At 44.3% G+C, this 18510-nt stretch overlaps 1 protein-coding gene across 4 annotated transcripts in view; it reads right to left on the bottom strand.

Annotated features, from left to right (window-relative positions):
- szt2 (SZT2 subunit of KICSTOR complex) overlaps positions 1-18510 on the bottom strand; it is a 78742-nt gene that overhangs the window by 47020 nt on the left and 13212 nt on the right. For 3 of the 4 annotated variants that reach the window (XM_040184812.2, XM_040184816.2, XM_040184813.2), the window contains exons 12-41: positions 17784-17929; positions 17546-17698; positions 17221-17335; positions 16447-16652; positions 16129-16365; positions 15762-15840; positions 15573-15661; positions 14944-15112; positions 14733-14850; positions 14115-14228; positions 13747-13950; positions 13512-13609; positions 12684-12822; positions 12391-12597; positions 12073-12280; positions 11376-11423; positions 9193-9320; positions 8360-8609; positions 7054-7225; positions 6843-6935; positions 6532-6604; positions 5288-5575; positions 5016-5151; positions 4602-4718; positions 4446-4515; positions 3691-3876; positions 3039-3248; positions 2388-2610; positions 1148-1222; positions 304-442 (exon numbers count right to left, since the gene is read on the bottom strand). In XM_040184812.2, coding sequence (XP_040040746.2) covers positions 304-442; positions 1148-1222; positions 2388-2610; positions 3039-3248; positions 3691-3876; positions 4446-4515; positions 4602-4718; positions 5016-5151; positions 5288-5575; positions 6532-6604; positions 6843-6935; positions 7054-7225; positions 8360-8609; positions 9193-9320; positions 11376-11423; positions 12073-12280; positions 12391-12597; positions 12684-12822; positions 13512-13609; positions 13747-13950; positions 14115-14228; positions 14733-14850; positions 14944-15112; positions 15573-15661; positions 15762-15840; positions 16129-16365; positions 16447-16652; positions 17221-17335; positions 17546-17698; positions 17784-17929 — 4490 coding nt within the window. The remainder of the gene's footprint in view (positions 1-303; positions 443-1147; positions 1223-2387; positions 2611-3038; positions 3249-3690; positions 3877-4445; positions 4516-4601; positions 4719-5015; positions 5152-5287; positions 5576-6531; positions 6605-6842; positions 6936-7053; positions 7226-8359; positions 8610-9192; positions 9321-11375; positions 11424-12072; positions 12281-12390; positions 12598-12683; positions 12823-13511; positions 13610-13746; positions 13951-14114; positions 14229-14732; positions 14851-14943; positions 15113-15572; positions 15662-15761; positions 15841-16128; positions 16366-16446; positions 16653-17220; positions 17336-17545; positions 17699-17783; positions 17930-18510) is intronic. The other variant, XM_040184814.2, reaches the window with a different exon arrangement.

Genomic DNA, 18510 nt, shown 5'->3' with positions numbered 1-18510 from the left:
TCATTTGATTTGACAGTCAGTAATTGGGTTACATCTATATGGGCTAGTTAGACATTGTTGTGATGTATTGACACGGCTTTAATACATCGTGGAGAGTTTTCATCTATGTTACGCAAAACACACATATCGGGAGCCAGATGACCGAGACGCCAGACAACATCCTCATCCCATGTGCGTGGGAGCGGACGGAGGCTACTTTAAAGTCTTCTCCAAGAGGAGCTTTGAGGTCGTTGCCTCCTTCAAAAAGCACTCACTGAGTAGTCACACAGTTTGCACTACTTGATAGTCCGAACATTGGCTGACCTGGAATGCGAGTAGACCTTCACTCTGTCCTGGTGGATCTTAACTATGAGCCAGAAGTCGGGCATCAGAGGCGACTGACACTCCTGTTCATCCTGGGTGGGGCTCTCACACTCAGAGTCGCTGCTTCCGCCATCATAACCTTCAAACACAGCAGCAGAGTAAAAAAATGTCATCAGTTATCTCCATCGGTGAACTCCTGCTGGGTCTGTAAGCTTTGGTAAAAGACACTTACACCAGTGTTCTATCAATGGCAATGTTAAGTCCATACCTACAAACTCATCAGGGGTGAAAAAGGTCACCAATAACACCAGGAAAAATTACTAGTCGCTTTTGACAAAAAAAAATTTGGCGGGTTTGAGAGATTTTGCAGGAAAGTTGCCAAGTTGGCACCACTGATTTGGAGTGAAAGGATAAAAAGTTGGAGGGGTAGAGATCTCAACGCTGATTGTCCAAGATTCGTCACGTCACATCAAAGATGTTTTATCATCACGTTTTCTTCTTGTCTCACTCCAATCTCAGAAAAGCTGGCCGGACAGTTTACCTCCCCCCCCCCCCCCCAAATAATAACTTGGATCTACACAATTCACGTGGATGATCTATTCAAAAAGACCTATTCTATTCAAGAAGCGACAAGTATATTGGCAGGTATTAAGAAGTCCCTTAACCGGGAGCAGTTTCTGCTGTAATGATGTGGGAAATGTTTTCAGAATGTGGAAGGTCAGGGTAACTTTTCTATTTTGTAGTTAATTTTTTCAAGATCCAGCAAGCCGGTGGGAAATGGACTGCTTGTCCTTGTTCCTAGGACCTCTGTTGAGACCAATTACGGCGGTCAGACAACACTTACCCTGCATGTCTGAGTCCAGGCTGCCCTGGCTGGAGACCAAGCTCTGGACACGGCTAGGCCTGAGTTTACCACAGCCTGGGGAGAGAGCACAGAGTCACCAAACTCAGCAGAGACATGAGCGGAGGCCTCAGAAGACAGCTGTGGATGCAGAGGACATTGGACTAATACTGGCCTCCAAAATGTCCATCTTATGGAGTTCAACCCTTTGATAAAGATGACTGCAAACAGCAAAGGCAGAGTAAAAATACATGGACAGAAGGAATGATAAGACGGAGATTGGTTGGAGACCTGCCATGCCAGGCCTTCCTGAAGAATGATTCACTTCAAAGGGAAATTAAACGCAGAAGAGCTGATCCTCACGTTATAAGTGTAACCAGAGACTTTAAAACTTAGAGATATAGGAACCAAAGATCCAAATTCACAGTTAAAAACATGTTTCAGTTTTTTTCTTGAAGAAAACTATGCATCTGTGAACAACGGGCAGTGAACAGCTGTTCAGTTGGCCGCCGTTAATGAATGCAATTCAATTCATTTTATTTTGTATAGCCCAAAATCGCAAATTAGCCGCAGAGGGCTTTACAGTCTGTACAGATACGACATCCTCTGTCCAGAAATCGGCACAGGAATAACTCCCCAAAAAATGAAAAACCCTTCCATGGGGAAAAAAGGGAAGAAACCTTAGGAAGAACGTCAGAGTCCCACTTCCGAGATTACATTACATTACGTGTCATTTAGCAGACGCTTTTATCCAAAGCGACTTACATTACACTTTAAACCCATGGCTTTTTTCACATTTTTGCCTGGGGAGCAATTAGGGGTTAGGTGTCTTGCTCAGGGACACTTGGACATGGAACAAGGGGCAGCCTGGAATCGAACCACCAACCTTGTGCTTCCCAGCACACCTTCTCTAACCCCTGCGCCACGACGACCCCAAAATACTGTGATAGGAATTTTTGGCCAACACCCAGCCCTATAACCACACTTGAGATGTCTAATAACTGTTACACTAGTAAATGTGACTTTTGGGATCGGCTCTGAAGGATCAGCCGTCTCCTCAACAGCGGGTTTACACTTCAATGTGATCTGACTATTGGTCTAAAACAGTGAAATACACATTACCTTCCCCTTCAATTCTTTGCCCTTCTATCTGCTTGCTCTAACATGCCATCCACACCTCACTGCGATCAAACTTTATATAAGCGGTTTGTGTGTAGGGCTGCAGTGGATCTGCTGGACTCACTGTGAGAGGCCGACTGCATGGACTCAGCCAGGCTGACACTGGACGGCGTTTTGGGGGGCAAAGTAGGATCTGTGTGCAGCTGGGGGGCACAGGGGTGACCTCGGTCCCCTGACATGATCGGCGAGCTCTGAGACTCCGCGTGATCTGCCTCGGGCTTCAAGGCCTCTGCTGCAGGCACACTGGGAGGGTCAGCAGCAGCGCTGAGGGACTTCCTGTCTTCACTCTGCAGCCGGACAGAACAATCAGGGGGGTTTCCAACCTCAGTAAAGTACATCTCGTTCACGTTACTCTCCATTTGATTAACTTCCTCATTGTTATGTATTCTTTATTATCTGTATTCCTTTCACAAATGAGTTTAAGAATTAAATAATTGTACCACTAATATTGTTTTCCTCTTCCGTTTGTGTTGTTTATGTAGCTATATTTTTATATTTTTTTGCTGCATTTAGAGTTTGTTAACAGAAAACCAGCTGGAGTTTAAATGCTTTTCTCCACAGCCGAGTGGTAGATGAGTATAGGACATTATTGACTGAGGAAAAAGAAAGCTTCGCCGTTGCTGACGACCATGGAGCTCCCAGACATCTAACTGACACGGAGTGTTTATGCAGATGCAGTTATGGAGTCTCATTGGCTCTCATCAGTGTGTCCAACCTCGCTGTCTGCCTGAGCCTCGGCTTCACTCCCCAGCAACGTGTCGTCCCTCGGTGCTGTGGGGCTGCGCTGCTGGGGGTCTGTGGTGCCCTCAGACAGCCTCTTGGAAGTGTGGATCCTGTGGGGATGCTGTCTGCTCAGAGACATGTAGTAGAAGCTGTCTTGCTCTCTGTTCAGCACGTAGCCTGAGAAAGAAATCCGGCGGAACTCCTGCGGGGTGAGACATGAACCCATCAGAGATGCTGATCACTCCCTCATCAAGTTATTGACCGTCCCTTTCCTATTTTCTAAATAAATTACAAAATCATTTACTGCAGGATATTTTTCCTGCTGTGCTGAACTGAGATGTTGTGTAATATTACAGCCATATACAGAGAGGAACTATCTCCTTTAAGGCACTGAATGCTTTTTTATTGTGTAACATATTAGCTTACATTGACAAATTAGAACTTTCTGGAATTGATTGAGGGAAAACAGTATACCTTCAAAAATAACATTAATTTAGTTTTGAATAATTCACAGCAAGACAATTATTTGTTTTAAAAAGTACTGAAAATTAATATGTGGAAATATTTTAAAGTAGCTCAGCATGATAAGCAAACATTCCTTTGGTCATGTGCCTCTGCATCGGTGTGCGTCGGTGTGCCCTTGCCTCTCTGAATTTCTCCAGAGACTGCTCTGGCCCGAAGACGAACTGAAGCGGGACATCTTCACAAAGACAGTGCGGTCGCCCGCTGGAATGCAAAACGTGCTCGGCCACTTTCTGCAGCGTGGCTGAGCTGATGACCCGAGAGTGGCGCAGAGCAGACACGATCTCGTCCTCCAGAAGCCAGCGGATCTGCACCACAGAGAGAGCAAAACCAGACCGGCCTATCACTGCTGTTGTGTGTGTGTGTGTGTGTGTACAAAGACAACAACAAAACAGCTCACCAAAAATGAAGCCGAAACTTTTGGATTGCCCTCAGACGCTTGATTTGATATGCCAAAAACAATGTACTTCATAAATTGGGCAGCTGTATGCTGCCAACCATGAGACTAAACAAGCAAGGTTTGGCTGCAGTCAGTCTACAAACTTTTATCGACTTTATCGACTTGTGCACATGCATATGGTGCATGCTCCATGGGCTTTATGTGCAATAGACATATAAAACCTTGGGGTGGAAATACGACTGCAAATGTTGTATCTTTATCTGACAAGATCTGACTTCTTTTGGACTACCTAAGGGTGAACTGCATGTGCCTAAATGTCCCTTTACAATGTATTTCTTTTGTAGTTTGCCCAAAGGTATTTTATGTAAAGCAATTTAAATTGTGTAGTTGCTGAGCTTTGCAAAGTAATGACAATTGATTGTGTTGTGTTGTTTTGTTGCAGCAGCGATAGCTCATATTTACAAGAATAAGACTCACCTCGTCCATTGTGGCCAGAATTCCTAACTTATGAGGAAGAGGGAGTTTGGATAAGGGATCAGTGGACACCCTGATGGAAGCCAAGACACATGTGTGAGAAAGACACCACAGAGAATAAGAGGAAGTCCAGTTCAGCATCTTCCTGGCAAAACTCACCCGTCAGCACCGGCTCCCCTCAAACCATCCAACACCGCCATCAGCTCATCATCGGAGCGATAGGAGGAGGGCTGTCCTGGTGAACGATTCAGGGACATACTACTCTCTGAGGTGTACCTGCACACAGAGGGGAGATTTCAATTGTCCTCAGGATAACATTTACAGTCCCATGTTAATATAGAATTCATTTAAAAAAAAAAGCTAAAACAATCAAACAGTTTATTTAAAGTTGTTCCTTAAGCACCTTCAGCTCTGCTTCACATTATTCCACTGACGAACGAGGTATAACCTACTGTAATACATGAAGTGATGCAACAAACACAGAGCTACTTAAAAGGGGACATGTGCGCACTTTTACGAGAATGTGACAGACCTTGGGATGGGAGGCAGCTTGTTGCTCACGCTTTGACTTACCGGTTATGATGAAAATCAGCCATGTCCTCGATCTCCAGAGGCAGAGTCAGGACAAAAATATCCAGTGTTACTAAGAGCTCATTCAGATCCACAGACTGCAGGGACTCAGCATTCTCCAGGCAGGAAATGACCTCACCTGCAATCACACAACTTAAATACGCACTCTTCCACTATATACTTTACGGTGGGATGATGGGAGACCAGAACTCTTAATGAATGACTGTTGGTGGTAACTTTGGACCTTTGAGTGTCTCTTGTGGGGGCATACTCACCGAGGCAGGTAGGGAGCGTCTGTATGGGCATGGAGCCGTGGCAGCTTTTCATGTTCACGGAGCAGGTGATGTGAACAAACAGCGGCGGCATGTCCAGTCCCGGCCCCTCGGGGTCCAGCAGGCAGTCCCCTTCCAGGATGCTGAAGGAGTCCTGGTCCTGGTTGACCGTGTTGGAGTCCGACAGGGACTGGTCGTCCTCCCCCTGGCTCTCGGTACCCGCATTCTCCTCGTACTCAACCACCAAATCGGTGTCGCTCTCCGTCATGATGCAGGAGCCGGACAGGTTTTCTACACACAAAAAAAATCGAATGTTCAATGTGAGATCACTAGATGACGAGTTAAGGTTAAATGACCGGAGGGCTAGCTATCACATCACATGAGGAAATATTTCATGTTCAAGTAGGAGACACATATGTAAATAGATCATCCAGCATGTTGTAGGATTTCTGCTGTTCATTAATAATTAGAGGTTTAAAATGCTACAGTTCTGATTCTATGAGACCTCAAGCTGAAGCAGACTTCCTCAGGAATCAGGAATCAGGAAACATTTATTAGCCAAAATATGTCAAACATACAAGGAATTTGTCTTGGCGGTTAGTGCGCGACAGTAGACAGACAAGACAACAGTGCACAAGTAATAAAATAAAGTGGAATGAAATGCTAATGCAATGGGTTAGTAGAATAAGGCTAAGGCTATGGGTTAGTATAAAACAAGGGAATAAAGTTAAAAAAATTTAAATATTAAAAAGTTTAAATCAACATGTTTAGAAGTAATAATTTGTGTTATGGTGATAAAATAATTACGTTAATAATTAAGTTTTAACTGAAAGTGGACTTCATCCTTAACTGAAGTTACTTTTAACTTAACCAAACTCATTAAAAGAAGAATAAAAGGTAATACAACTGTAAGTGGAAATGTAAATATGTACTTATTTTATGAATAAAACCAGTTCATATACTTTGATGCAATAAATTCAAAACGAAGAAGGAATGAGGAGGGTGGGTGGGGCCGTACCACTCTCTGAGAAGATGAACTTCTGAAGCTTAACCACCTAAGCTGCAGTTCTTAAAGAAGTGACCTATCATGCTCCTTTTACACCGGCCAATGTAGCTGATGCAAGTTTCCTCATGTGTCTGTTTTCAGGGGTGTTGATGCTTTGCCAAATAACTCTGCATGTGCACCAATGAATCAATTCAATTAAAGAGTTCCCTTAGCTGCATAGACATTTGTGACCGCTCCTCACCATCCTCAGTAGCCGGCTCAGCCTCGGACAGCAGCTCCTCACTGGGCCTCCTCTCCCCGTCCTCAGAGTCCTCCTGAGGAGACAAACCACAGCGCAAAGTTTCATCCGGTCTCATCACGTGGGAGCCGGGACTCTTTCAAAGCAAGGACATCAATCCTTACATTTGTCTTTGGTCAAACAAATACACATTCCAGACAATGTTAATCCACTATCTTTTCCTAGATATTCGATTTCATCTTTTTAGTAATTGTAAGATATATAAACAAAGCCATTATTCATTAGAATATGAGAACACAAGGCAGTTGACTCACCTCTCTCTTGCATGAAGGTGGGCAGTAGAAGAAGTAGTGTGGGTTGGAGGGCACAGTTTTGAAATACTGGGACATGATCCCCATGAATTTATCCTGTGGAATGATCCGTTTTAATCTCGGTCTCACCCAGTTCTCTTACTAAATTAAGTAAGACATAATCAACGACTACAGGTCTACTTCCGTAACATGAAATGAAGAGCTCCGATGGTACCTGTATGATGCCATGCAGATCTGGGTACACTTCACACTTGGGTTGTGTTTGAAGCAGCAGCAGAGGGAACTCTGGGACCAAGGCCGTCTTAGACTCTTCCAGGATCAGGGGAGAAGTGGGAGCCGAGGACTTCCCTCTGAACTCAGGTTCACTGACATCCTCCATGTCAATGCTACAGGCACAAGTATTAAATATTGATGAAACAAAAAGGTACCTCCACGTGGGGAATGAATGTTGGATTTTCCATAGATGTGTTTCGCACAATAAATCATTAAAAGTAGTCTATAATGTTTCAATTACATTAAGTAACTATACAGTGTTTTAAAGAAATTTAAAATAACTCCCTCGTCCCGTCTTTCCCTCCATCTATCTATCTATCTATCCCTCCCTGTCATCTCTCTCTACCCTTCTCTCTCCCCTAGTAGATTTGGGTCAGACTGACGTCTAAAACTTCTGCAGGTAACAATTCCCTTCACGCAGAACTTACACACGTAACCCAATCTTCAACTAAAGGAGGTGAATGACTCAGCGTGGTTACATGGATTCGAATGACTGGCTTAGTCGGACTGAAATCGAATTATACGTTTCATTTAAACACCTTTGTCCGACTACGTGCGGTCCGACTACGATCCGACTAACACCCCTGGATAACTCGATCCGATCTAGTTGACAGTTCGACTATTGCGGCATGTAACGGTGAATCGGATGAGGAACTGGACTTTGCGTCTTTGCGCATGCTTGAGATCCCGACGGCGTCTTCTCTCCGTTATCAAATCAGCCAATAGCGCCATTCGCATTCGCTGTACTCCTATTAACATCATGCAAAAATAGTAGAGGGATGTAGCTTCACCTTGCTCTCCATTCGCCATCTTTCTCATAATGTTAATGTTGTTGTTGTTGGTAGTGGTGAAGCGGTCAAGCGGAAATGGCTGTATCACAACTAGTTGTAATGAAAACAGCGCCACCTATCGTATCGGATATGACATGCTGTCGGCCAATGATTCGATTTATTCACTGCCATGTATATTGGGATAATAGCACCTCCCCCCGAAAGATAGCATAGTCCGACTAAGCAAAGATTTGAATTATACCATCATGTAAACACACTGACTGAAGATCAATCAACAAGCACAAGCTCAATAGTGTGCTGCTTTTGTGAATTGACATGGTGACTACCCTAACTTTGGATAAAAGAAAAAATAAGATGACATTTCAAGGTGTTCCTCTGGTTAACTAGACATTAGCAGTCTTTTTCTCATTTTCTCACATCCTATGTATTACATACTGCATGTCCAGTACACATTACCTGGACGAGGAGGCCAAAGTGGCCCTGTCATCTGGTTGCTCCTCCTCCACCCCTCCAACGATGAAGCTGGCGGGGCTCCTCATAGGCTTTGCATTGCCGCAGTGCTCCCTGAACACCCTGGTGTGTCCACAGACGGTCTGCAGGAAGGAGGAGACGTCCATCTCCTGCAGGGACTCCTCGCAGTAGTCCATGGCCATCAGGACGTCCTGTGAGCTGATGCTGTAGGACTGCTGCAGGCTGCGGTACACACCTGAGACACACAGCAAGGAGACCATCACTGACCCCGGGAAATATTCATATCACATCTACATATAACCACTCGTCTTTTGAGTCAACTCACAACTCATTGAGCCACAAATGAATGTATTCAGTAGATATTGCAATAAAGTTGAGAATTATTTTGAAGCCACAATAATTGCACCGCAAAACCATGATATTTTCTGATATGTTTTGTGTTGTCTTAAAAGTACCGAACTGTCAAATGTGTGCAGCTCTAAAACCCAAACTGAAGCAATTCAGTGGGATTTTTAAGTCACAATTTGAACTACACACAACATGTTTAGTATTTCACTTCGATTTGCTTTGTTAATTTACATTTAGGAATTCATTATTTGTTTGCGAAGCCTTTTTAAAGATGCAAGAGCTGAAAATGGCTGACAGTCATCACATCAGCCTAAACAGCACGAAAATAGGAATGGGTCTGTGCCACGCAACATTCAGCTGCCTGTACGTGTGATTTCCTTTCCCTGTAGTGCGATAAGTGAACAAGTATTCACGCGCTACAATGCAGGAGTCACAGTGGATTTATCACCGTACCAGTATAACCTCCTCACCCCTGACGTAGCTCTGGTGGTAGTGTTCTTGCAGTAGGCTGCAGTAGTTGGCAAGCTCTTTGTGTTTGTGGGGCTGAGCCAGCAGATCGCTCCAAGGGGACGGACTGCTGCGGTCCTGGGACAGCGACCTGCCAGAGGACACATCATCAGATTTACATTAGATCTATGTTCGGGCATTTGACTTGTGTGTGTGTATATACACAATATCAGACAGTTTAGCGTTATAGTCAAACAAACATTTTGGACAGCTTTAGCCCAGCTTTTCAAAAACATTAAGCAATGTCTGAGGAGCACATCAGCTGAACCTCCACAGGATGCGTTGGAAACCAAGAGATCAGGACGGAAGGGAGGAAACATGAAAGATGTGAAAAAAGACCTCCATCACCAAAAGGTTGTCATCCACGGGACAAGTTGTGAAGACAAACTGTTGCACCGATACACTGTAGTACAACACACTATACCTTTCATCCAATAAATATTTTAAGGCCTTTAAATAACAACTTCAACCAACGTAGCTTGAGATTTAACTTTTTGCTATATTCTGTGCATGTGTCCTCAGCCGATCATTCCTTCTCAAAAGTTGTCTTCTCTTTCACCTACGACGTAACTTTGGTTCAAGAAAATGAAAAGCAAAACGTTCGGTTCAGAAGGCCTCCTGATCGTTTTCTTATTCAATGTCACAGCCTCTAAACTCCACAGACGTGGACGATCAAGTTGTGGAAAAAACAGAAACAGAATAGACCGACAAAAGGCTTCATATTTGACTTCCAGCTGATGATTTCTTCTTTTTCTTTGAACTAACAAATCTGTTAGTGAGTAAAGACCTAAGTAGCGCTTAAACTAAACTCTATCCATAAATGAAAAGGATTAGTTGAACAACAAACTGTGTTCCCTCATGCTCCTCGACGGGACATCAGGGCAACGTCACTGACATGATACTGATACGCTAACGTTTTAAAGGAGCAGTGTGTGGCATTTTGTTGGATCTATTAGTAATGGAATATAATAGCCATATCTATGTTTTAATTAGCATATAATCACAGGAAACTAAGAATCTTTGTGTATCTCTCCTAGGTTTGTCAACAAATATTCTATATTTGAATATATATTCGAATAGTTAAAAACAACTATTCGAATGTGAAAATGAATATTCAAATGTAAAAAAAAAAACAGTGTCTGCTTTGCAGACCTGACTACTGACTATATATTGCATGAATAAAATAGACCAGCTTCATGCACCGCTTTGATTTATTTGCAGTTTTATCCCAAGGAAAAGTCTCGTGTTTGCCAGCACAGCTCACTCGGAGCATTCAATGTCAGTACTGTAAAACTTTCAGTTTCAATCACTGAATCACCTGCCATCTTTGGGACAAGAATTGCAACCTTAAATTGCTTGGACAGAACTCTTGATCAGTGCTCAGCAGTTGTTTTATTATTGTCGTTCATTTAACGCGCAGAGAGCGCAACGGTGCGAGAGAGAGAAAGAAAGAAAGAGAGCGTGTGTGCGAGCGAGTTAGAGATCTGCGGTCTTGGCCATTAGTTAATTTACTTATTTTTGTGTAGGTAATATGTTTAAACTTAAATAACTTACCTATACAAGTAGTTATGTCCCATTGTATTCATTTGTCCAGTTATTGACGCGCCTAATGCGCAACCAGATATTTGAATATATATGTTTTTTTAAAGCAAATATTCGAACGTCATTTTTGAGCAATTTTGACAGCCCTAATCTCTTCATATCTCCTTAGGGATCAGGTCCTCTCCACAGTCATCAAAGTTGCATTGCCATTTAAAAACGTGGGACCAGCAGCCGTTTCTGCCCCTACATTTGTGTTATTATTATATGTGTGGCATGTGATTGAGACAGACTGAGTGAGCACATTTAAAAAAAAAAAAAAAAGAGGAGTGAATGAGGGAAATACAGTGGCAATCTGGAACCACACAGCTTGCTGCCACCAAACCCTTCACATGTCCCTTTAAATCTGTATGTGGCAGCTCCGGACCTGCTGTGTGTGTGTGTGTGTGTGTGTGTGTGTGTGTGTGTGTGTGTGGTGCGCGCACAGCGACAAGCCCGAGGAGGAAGCACAGATAGGTCTGTGTTAAGAGAAGCCACATTCCCCTGAATGCTGAGCAGTGCCTAGGGGCGCAGAGCGGAAGGAGGCGGAGCCACAGAGTCAAACTACCTGAACTTCATCTGCTGACACATCTCCCACGACTCAGCATCTTGAGCTCTATTCTCACAGAGACACACATGTTAGCAACTGGACCCCAACATTCCTGGCTCACTTATCATATTATTACGACATAGTGACCCTCTAAAAGATGTTTTCATGTATTAGAAAACATACGATTGCATTTACTGACTGAAGTTAGGGACACCTGATATCAAAGCTGAAAATAGTCATGCCAACTCTGACTCTTAAAGTGCAGGTTGCTGTTTATGTTGAGTGGAGGCTTAAAGGCGCACTAAGAAAGAAACACAAGAGTACAATGAGCAGTTCAAGTCAGATCACTGTCTAAGCCATAGTGTTTCTGTATGTACGTTCACATATCGTTTATTCCACATGTGCAGGCTCAACTCTTTGTCAATGTGATTCCAGACCTGGAGAACGACGGTGGTGACTTTCAATGTGTGTCAAGACTGTTGCCAAAACGACCATAGTGATTAAAAGGACCTGTCCTACTCATGATTTAGGAATTAGTTAATATCAAAATCGTGTGATTGTGCTGCAGAACAAGCATGTGATGTCTACAAAGCTCGTAACCTCACCTATGGTCAGATGGATTCAAATAGAAATCTAACATCCAGACCAGGGCTGTCCTTCCTTAAAACCCTTTCTCTCAGCCCCTGTCTCTCCTTCCTGTGGGCAAGCACGGTACCTGAAGAAGACGTCTCTGGGCTGGCGGTTCGAGTTGGGGTGAACCAGCTGCTCCTTCAGGTTCTCCAGGGAGCAATTGTAGACGTAGACCGGACACCTTAACTGGCTGCCTTCACTGGTGCTGTGCTGGGACACTGGCCTGCTGAAGTTGATGTGTAAATCTGACTTCTGTGGTTCAGAGAACTGGACTCCATCCTTTTCTCCCACATCTAGAAGGTTGCAAACAGCAGTACGGTTAACCTATTGGGTGTAAAAGCTTCATGACTTTAGCCCTTAAATTATTTTTCACTGGACTACACCAACTTGGTTTGAGACAGACCTGAGCCGGGAGTCCCAGTCTCGGTCTCCGACACCCTGCTGTCCCAGCCTGGTATCAGGGAGTCAGCGAGTCCACCCTGGTCGTTGGTGGAGCCAGACAGGGAGTCAGCCTGGGACTTGTTGCAGGGAGTCAGAGTATCGTCCCCTCGCACGCTGGCGTTGCTCTGAGGCTTCACCTCCAGCCTCGACGCCATCAGCATCAGAACGTCTGAAAAACAAACACAGAACGCCCACGTCTAACCGTCGCACTGCTCGGAATGTGTTCAAAACCTACGGGAAGAACTGGAGGTGTACCTGTGAGGGAAGCAGGGAGGAAAGTGAGGATGATCTGCTGAGAGCTGATGTACTTTGCATAGCACCTCCACTGTGGAGTGGAGCAGCTCCTCTCCCCCGGCGAGAGCTCCTCATCCACGAGGTCGGCATTACTGAAGCTCTGAGGAAACACACATTTACAACATTACAACACCTGGGGGGACTTATTAAAAATAGATAGAAAGTAGAATTTGGAGTACTATTATTACTATTGCCTATTCTGCACGCTGAGTAAAGTTATTCCAAAAACGTAGTCCAATACAATTAGGAATTACTTCATGAAAAAAATACATCCGAATATCACTATTTTAAATTATGACTTTTGTTACTTTTGGAATATTGCATTACAAAATATGCAAATAATGACAAGAGAAGATACATACATACATATCTGTCCTTTACAGGTGGCAGTGTGTTCATGTATGCGCGCACGTGTGTATGTGTGTATGCTTGAATAGGAGCAGAACTCTTCTGTAAAGGCGCAACCATGTAGAGACAGAAATTACTTTGGGTGCATTAAAAATAATGCAGTTATCCAGCTGCTAGAATTCATACAGTGACTAAACTCTTCTGCTTTCATGTTCCTGATTCAGTTGAACACAGTAAACCAGAAAAAATCTTGGTTGTTCTTTACCACTGGTAGGGAGAAGGAAATCCCTGGAGTGGCAGGCTAACTGGCTTTAAAAGTGACACGTTTATTTTTAGATTAAATGAATGAAGAATGAATAGAGTGATGGATCTAACAATGGAATTTGGTGAGGTGGTAGATAGGTAGTCTCATCTTCCGAAAACTTGATGGATGGGAATTACCTGCAGAGTGCTGGTAGACCCCATCACCTCTTTGCTGCTGCCAGTGGTGTGGAATGACGTCATAGTGTCCTGCCTGTCTGGAGGCTTCACACACTCCTCTGACAAAAGACAAGAAGCAGAGAAAGCACTTCAGAAGAGGAAACCCCCCTCCAGCATCTGATCCAAATGGACAAAACCAGGAGGTACACCCTGCAGTTCTGGTGATGCCACATACGATGAGATGACATGTGCTGACCTTTAATAACAGGTAAGAAGAAGGGAGCGACATGCTCGTCTCGCTCCCGTTCTAAGATGTGGTGCATGAAGGCGGCGTGGTCACCGTCGGTCAATGGGACCTCCCGGTCGGTGAGCTCGTGCTCCAGGCTGCTGTGGAAGAGACTCAGCAGGAGCTCGTTGGGCAGACAGGGAGAACTGTGAGGCTGCTGCTCATGCTCCACTGCTACTGGCAAAAAGGAGGAGACACAAATAACACCTGTGCTTCTAAAAAGATGAGCGTTAAAGTCACCCCTAACTTTGTTTCTTTATTTCATGGTTAAAGAAAGAACAATGTACTCAATGTTGGTTTTGGGTCATTTTCATTGCAGACCCATGTGAGTATCGTACCTGTGCCAAATGAGAGGAAGAAGATCTCAACCTGCTGGCACTTTGGGAGCAGCTGAATGAGGTCAAACTGGAAGGGAACCATGTGGATGCTGTCCTCAGACGCAAAGGCTTCTCCTGCACGCACACGCACACACAGACAGGACACCCACCCTTCAGTTTACAAAGGCTTTGCCGTTCAAGCAATACACACGAGTCAACATGATAGAGGTAATGCAATTAGACGGAGCCACTAGCTGCAGATGGGTAAATAGAACACAAATACATTGGTACACAAGCAGACACCCAACTTCCATTTGGACTATTGCTTACGGGTTCTATAGACACCATTTTCTGTGTCAGCACTGTTACATGTTTGCGCTCTTAACTACTAGCCAGTGGCTCCGCTGTCCCCATGTTGAGACGTGTGGAGTCAATGTACATATTTTAAATGTTTGTATTGAGCACCATTACTTAGTCATGCTTTCAAGCTGCTTTAAAGGCCACATTCTTCCCTAAAATAAGATTTTACAGACATACATGAATAATATGATGATGATAGTTCCCTATAGTAATTTACCCCAACAGTTAAATGCAGTGCACCTATAAGAAGCTGAAGACTTTTTGAATCTGTCTCATTACCTCTCAAATCCTTGAGTCCAGCTGGCAAGGAGCACACCTGGTCCTTATTCTGACACAGTTGGCTCAAATGCTCAAAGGTCATCATGGTGGACATGCAGGCCAGGTCCCTCGGGAAGATCTACAACACAAAAGCAAGTAAGATGTCTAGAATAAGTCTACCTCACCGTCAGCTCTTTTTGGGAGCGAAGGAATGTGGGGACAGACTACGCACGGCCTGTGGGATGTCCTGGTACTTGAGGCCCTGGAAGTGGAGATGGTGGTCCGTGCAGTTCTTCACCATGCCACTCTGCGGCTCCACCCAGCACTCGGTCACAAGGTTGAGCTCCGCATCTACGTCTACGGCCTCAACCTCGGTGTCGTTGTCGTCGTCAGTTGAGAAGCTGGGGGCCATTGAAAGATAACGGACACATGTACTAGGTGCCAGTATTTATGAAGGTGTTTAGACCGAGTTTAAAACCACAGTGTATAGCAGTGCTGTAGCCACAGTGTCATCCACAGACAACCCACAGTTAGAGGGGTGGAGGCCAAGCCGAGACCAAAACAGTGTGAGTCCTAGACAGTGGAACGTGTAAACAATAGACAATACTCTTCATGCAATACAATGCACACTGGTCCACAAGCCCCCACAGAGTCAAACCAGGGAACATACGATCAATGCGCAAATGGTTTCACATATCCTATATATATTACATATGCATATCCTGCACCCGTTTTCATTAAGATGGTCTCATTTTATAACTGATGTTGATAACAGCTTTGTGCCTAACTAGGGAGGATTCGCTGCAGAAGTCCTCACAGTGCCATCCTAACCTTAAAATGAGTGGTTGTGTAAAGGCTCACCTGTCCTTAGTAGATGTTGAGTGAGGTGGAAACAGGATGTACTGAACAATACAAGAGTGGCTCTCTCTGTCCGTTTCCCCAGACACGCTCTGACAATAGAACACAAATTAGGAGCAGCAGTCATACAAAAAGTGAATGTACATAAACATTAGAGCACTGAGGACAAAGAAGCATTCAGTGCCGCCTTACCTTCATTGGCAGCTCAATCACCATGTTAACGATGCCCTCTCCGCTGGAAGCAAAGTGAAAGCCTTCTGATATGCGGATCCTTCACAGACACAAGATACAGTTTCAGGCAACACCCAAAGAGGCTTATCTCACATTACAACCAGCCAGGCTGCTATGTCTTTAAGCATTTACTAGCTAAATAGATCTGAAACACCTAGAATTCATTGTGATTATCTGCTTTCATGACACACGAGCATACATTTGCTCAAATCTTCCCCTAAGCAAATATAGCTCCTGTAGTTGGTTTTGCACATGTTTTTGAGCAAAATTACTTTAAAAAATCAATCAGATATTTTCTGAGCAGAAAACACAAATGCAGTGAACTCACTCAGAGAGCATGGACAGGATGTGAGCCACCGCCTGCATGGCCACAGCCGGTCCATGGCTGCTTTGTACGGCAAACACCCAGCGCTGGTGCAGGAAGTACCGGGACAGAGAGGCAAGATTGGAGGAGGCCATCCGGTTGGCCGCCACGCTAAGGGGCATGGAGCTGTTGGAGGGCTGAGGGAAGTTCTCCATGTTGAAAATGAAAGGAGTCCTAAAATCCAGCGGCAGCTTCTCATACCTGCAAAGGTCTCGTTAAAAAAATTTTTTTGTGTGTACTTTTAAATCAGGCATTCCAGCAGTGATGTCTTCATGCACTGACCTTATGAGAAGCTTCTCCAGAGGCTTGTTGAGCACCACCACGCAAGGCCTGTCTGACAGCGCCGGTTTGGCAGCAGGGAGGGAAGGAGACTTGGACGGCGACGGATTACCAACAATCTTCCTCTTGGTCTTGGGGGTCGCCTCTTTGTTCTGAACGCGATGAGGGAAGCGAAGTTTGAGGATCTGATCTCGCAGCTCGTCAACAATCTGGTGGAGAGTACAGATGTCTGGATAGATTAGCTCAGAAAACACACAGTCTGTACAGATGAGGCCAGCGCCACCTCACCGTGTTCTTATCAATTGGCTGTTCAGAGGAAAGGAAAAGCTAGAAGCCAATTTATTATTGATTAATAATTTCTTTGGTACAAAACAAGGTCTCCTAAACACTCAAATAAACGGAGGATGCTGACTGGAATTAAACACACACAAGCACACAAACAAAATAATGTAAAATTCTAACAAATAAAATTGGAAAATAGTTGTAAAGATGACTTACATCATTTGGCTGCACCCAAGAAATAAAAATTAAAGAAAAAGAAATCAAGCGTAACCAAAGTGGCATGAACTGTGTTCCAACCACACCCCCAGCAGACAGAGAGCGAGGAAAAGAGAGACAGAGGGAGGGATCGCGATCACGTTGAGCCAAGATGGACAGATGCGTGACTGGTGTAAAGCTCACATCAGACGATAGTCTATACTGTTTTGACATCCTCTTCACAAAAGCCAGCCATTGTTTTGGAAGTGTCGCTGGCACTGTGTTAAGCTTTACTAGTACCTTGTTTCTGACATGAGCGGGTGTACCGATAGGGAAGCCCAGACGCAGGACCATACAGGGCGTCTTGGAGATGAGGCGAACCAGGTAGAAAGACGTGGGAGGCTGGTCCGACGCACTGTAGAGAATCATGAATACGTCTTTTCAGGAAGGAAAATGCCTAAAGAGATTCGTATTTAACTCGTCTAATCCATTTGTTTTGTTGTGAATCAACAATAGCAAAACTAATCTCTCAAACACACACATTTTAACCGTGCTATTTAAAACAGCTACTTTGCACGCAGAACACTGAAGCATGTGACTGTGGTATCTCCAGCTGCTGTCTCACCTGTATATGAGTTTGACATACGAGTAACCCTCCACCAGCACAAAGCTGCTCCAGTCCCTCAGCAGGGATGTGAGGGCAGAGTGGGAGATACGACATTGGATGGTGCTGTAACGCCCATTATTTCCAGCTGTGTGCAGGTGTTTGGGGACAGGCCTGGAGCAACACAATTATGAATCCAATGAAGGACAGTGCCAAACCAATAGGGCAAATACTGATGGTAAACGCTGGGTGTTCTCACATGTCATGTTCGAGGAGGATGGCAATGCGATGCATGTGCAGCCATCTCTGCCAGAAGTTGGCATCCATGGAGAGGATTGGCTTCCAGTAGGAGGCAAACTGGGACTGAGAGGAGTCTTTGGATCCACTGTGCTGCAAGGACAGGACCTGGACGGAAAGCAGACTGCTCAAAAGGGAGGGAGCATCCAAGGCTCCGAGGATGCATTGATTAGCCGGCCCTGCCTTTTGATCTCAGCTTAGCAGACCATGTCTGTGCTGTGCTAAGAATTATGTTCCACAATCATATGCCTTGGTGGCAACATCAAAATTTGGACACAGCAATTCACATTGCTATGTTCACCACCAATACATATTTAAATGCAGCTTTTTGAGCGACAGACTTCTTTCCCATTACCTTTAGACAAGGCATCCCTTTTCTCTGAGCCAGAAAACGCAGTTAACATGTTATGCTGATGATTTATTTTTTTTAATCTTTAAATGTACATTTTTTTATTTATTCATTTTCTGTTTCAAACTGTCAAACCAGAGTTGATGGCTGTTGTAACAGCAAATGACTCTTACATTGTTTGATGTTTGTGTTTTTTAGATGCTGATCATCATCGTAATAGAAAATCTGTAAAAGGAGTCTTTAGCTTTGAGTGCTCCTTTAGCTTTGAGTAGTGTCTGTCCACGCGAACAGCATAACATTTAGGGTGGCCAGTTGTGACTGGACACGTAGGAGAACTATT

The sequence above is a fragment of the Gasterosteus aculeatus genome, chromosome 8, assembly GCF_964276395.1.
Source record: "Gasterosteus aculeatus chromosome 8, fGasAcu3.hap1.1, whole genome shotgun sequence".
Lineage (NCBI taxonomy): Eukaryota > Metazoa > Chordata > Actinopteri > Perciformes > Gasterosteidae > Gasterosteus > Gasterosteus aculeatus.
The sequence above is the reverse complement of the archived record's forward strand: the minus strand, read 5'-3'. Positions and strand labels throughout refer to the sequence as shown.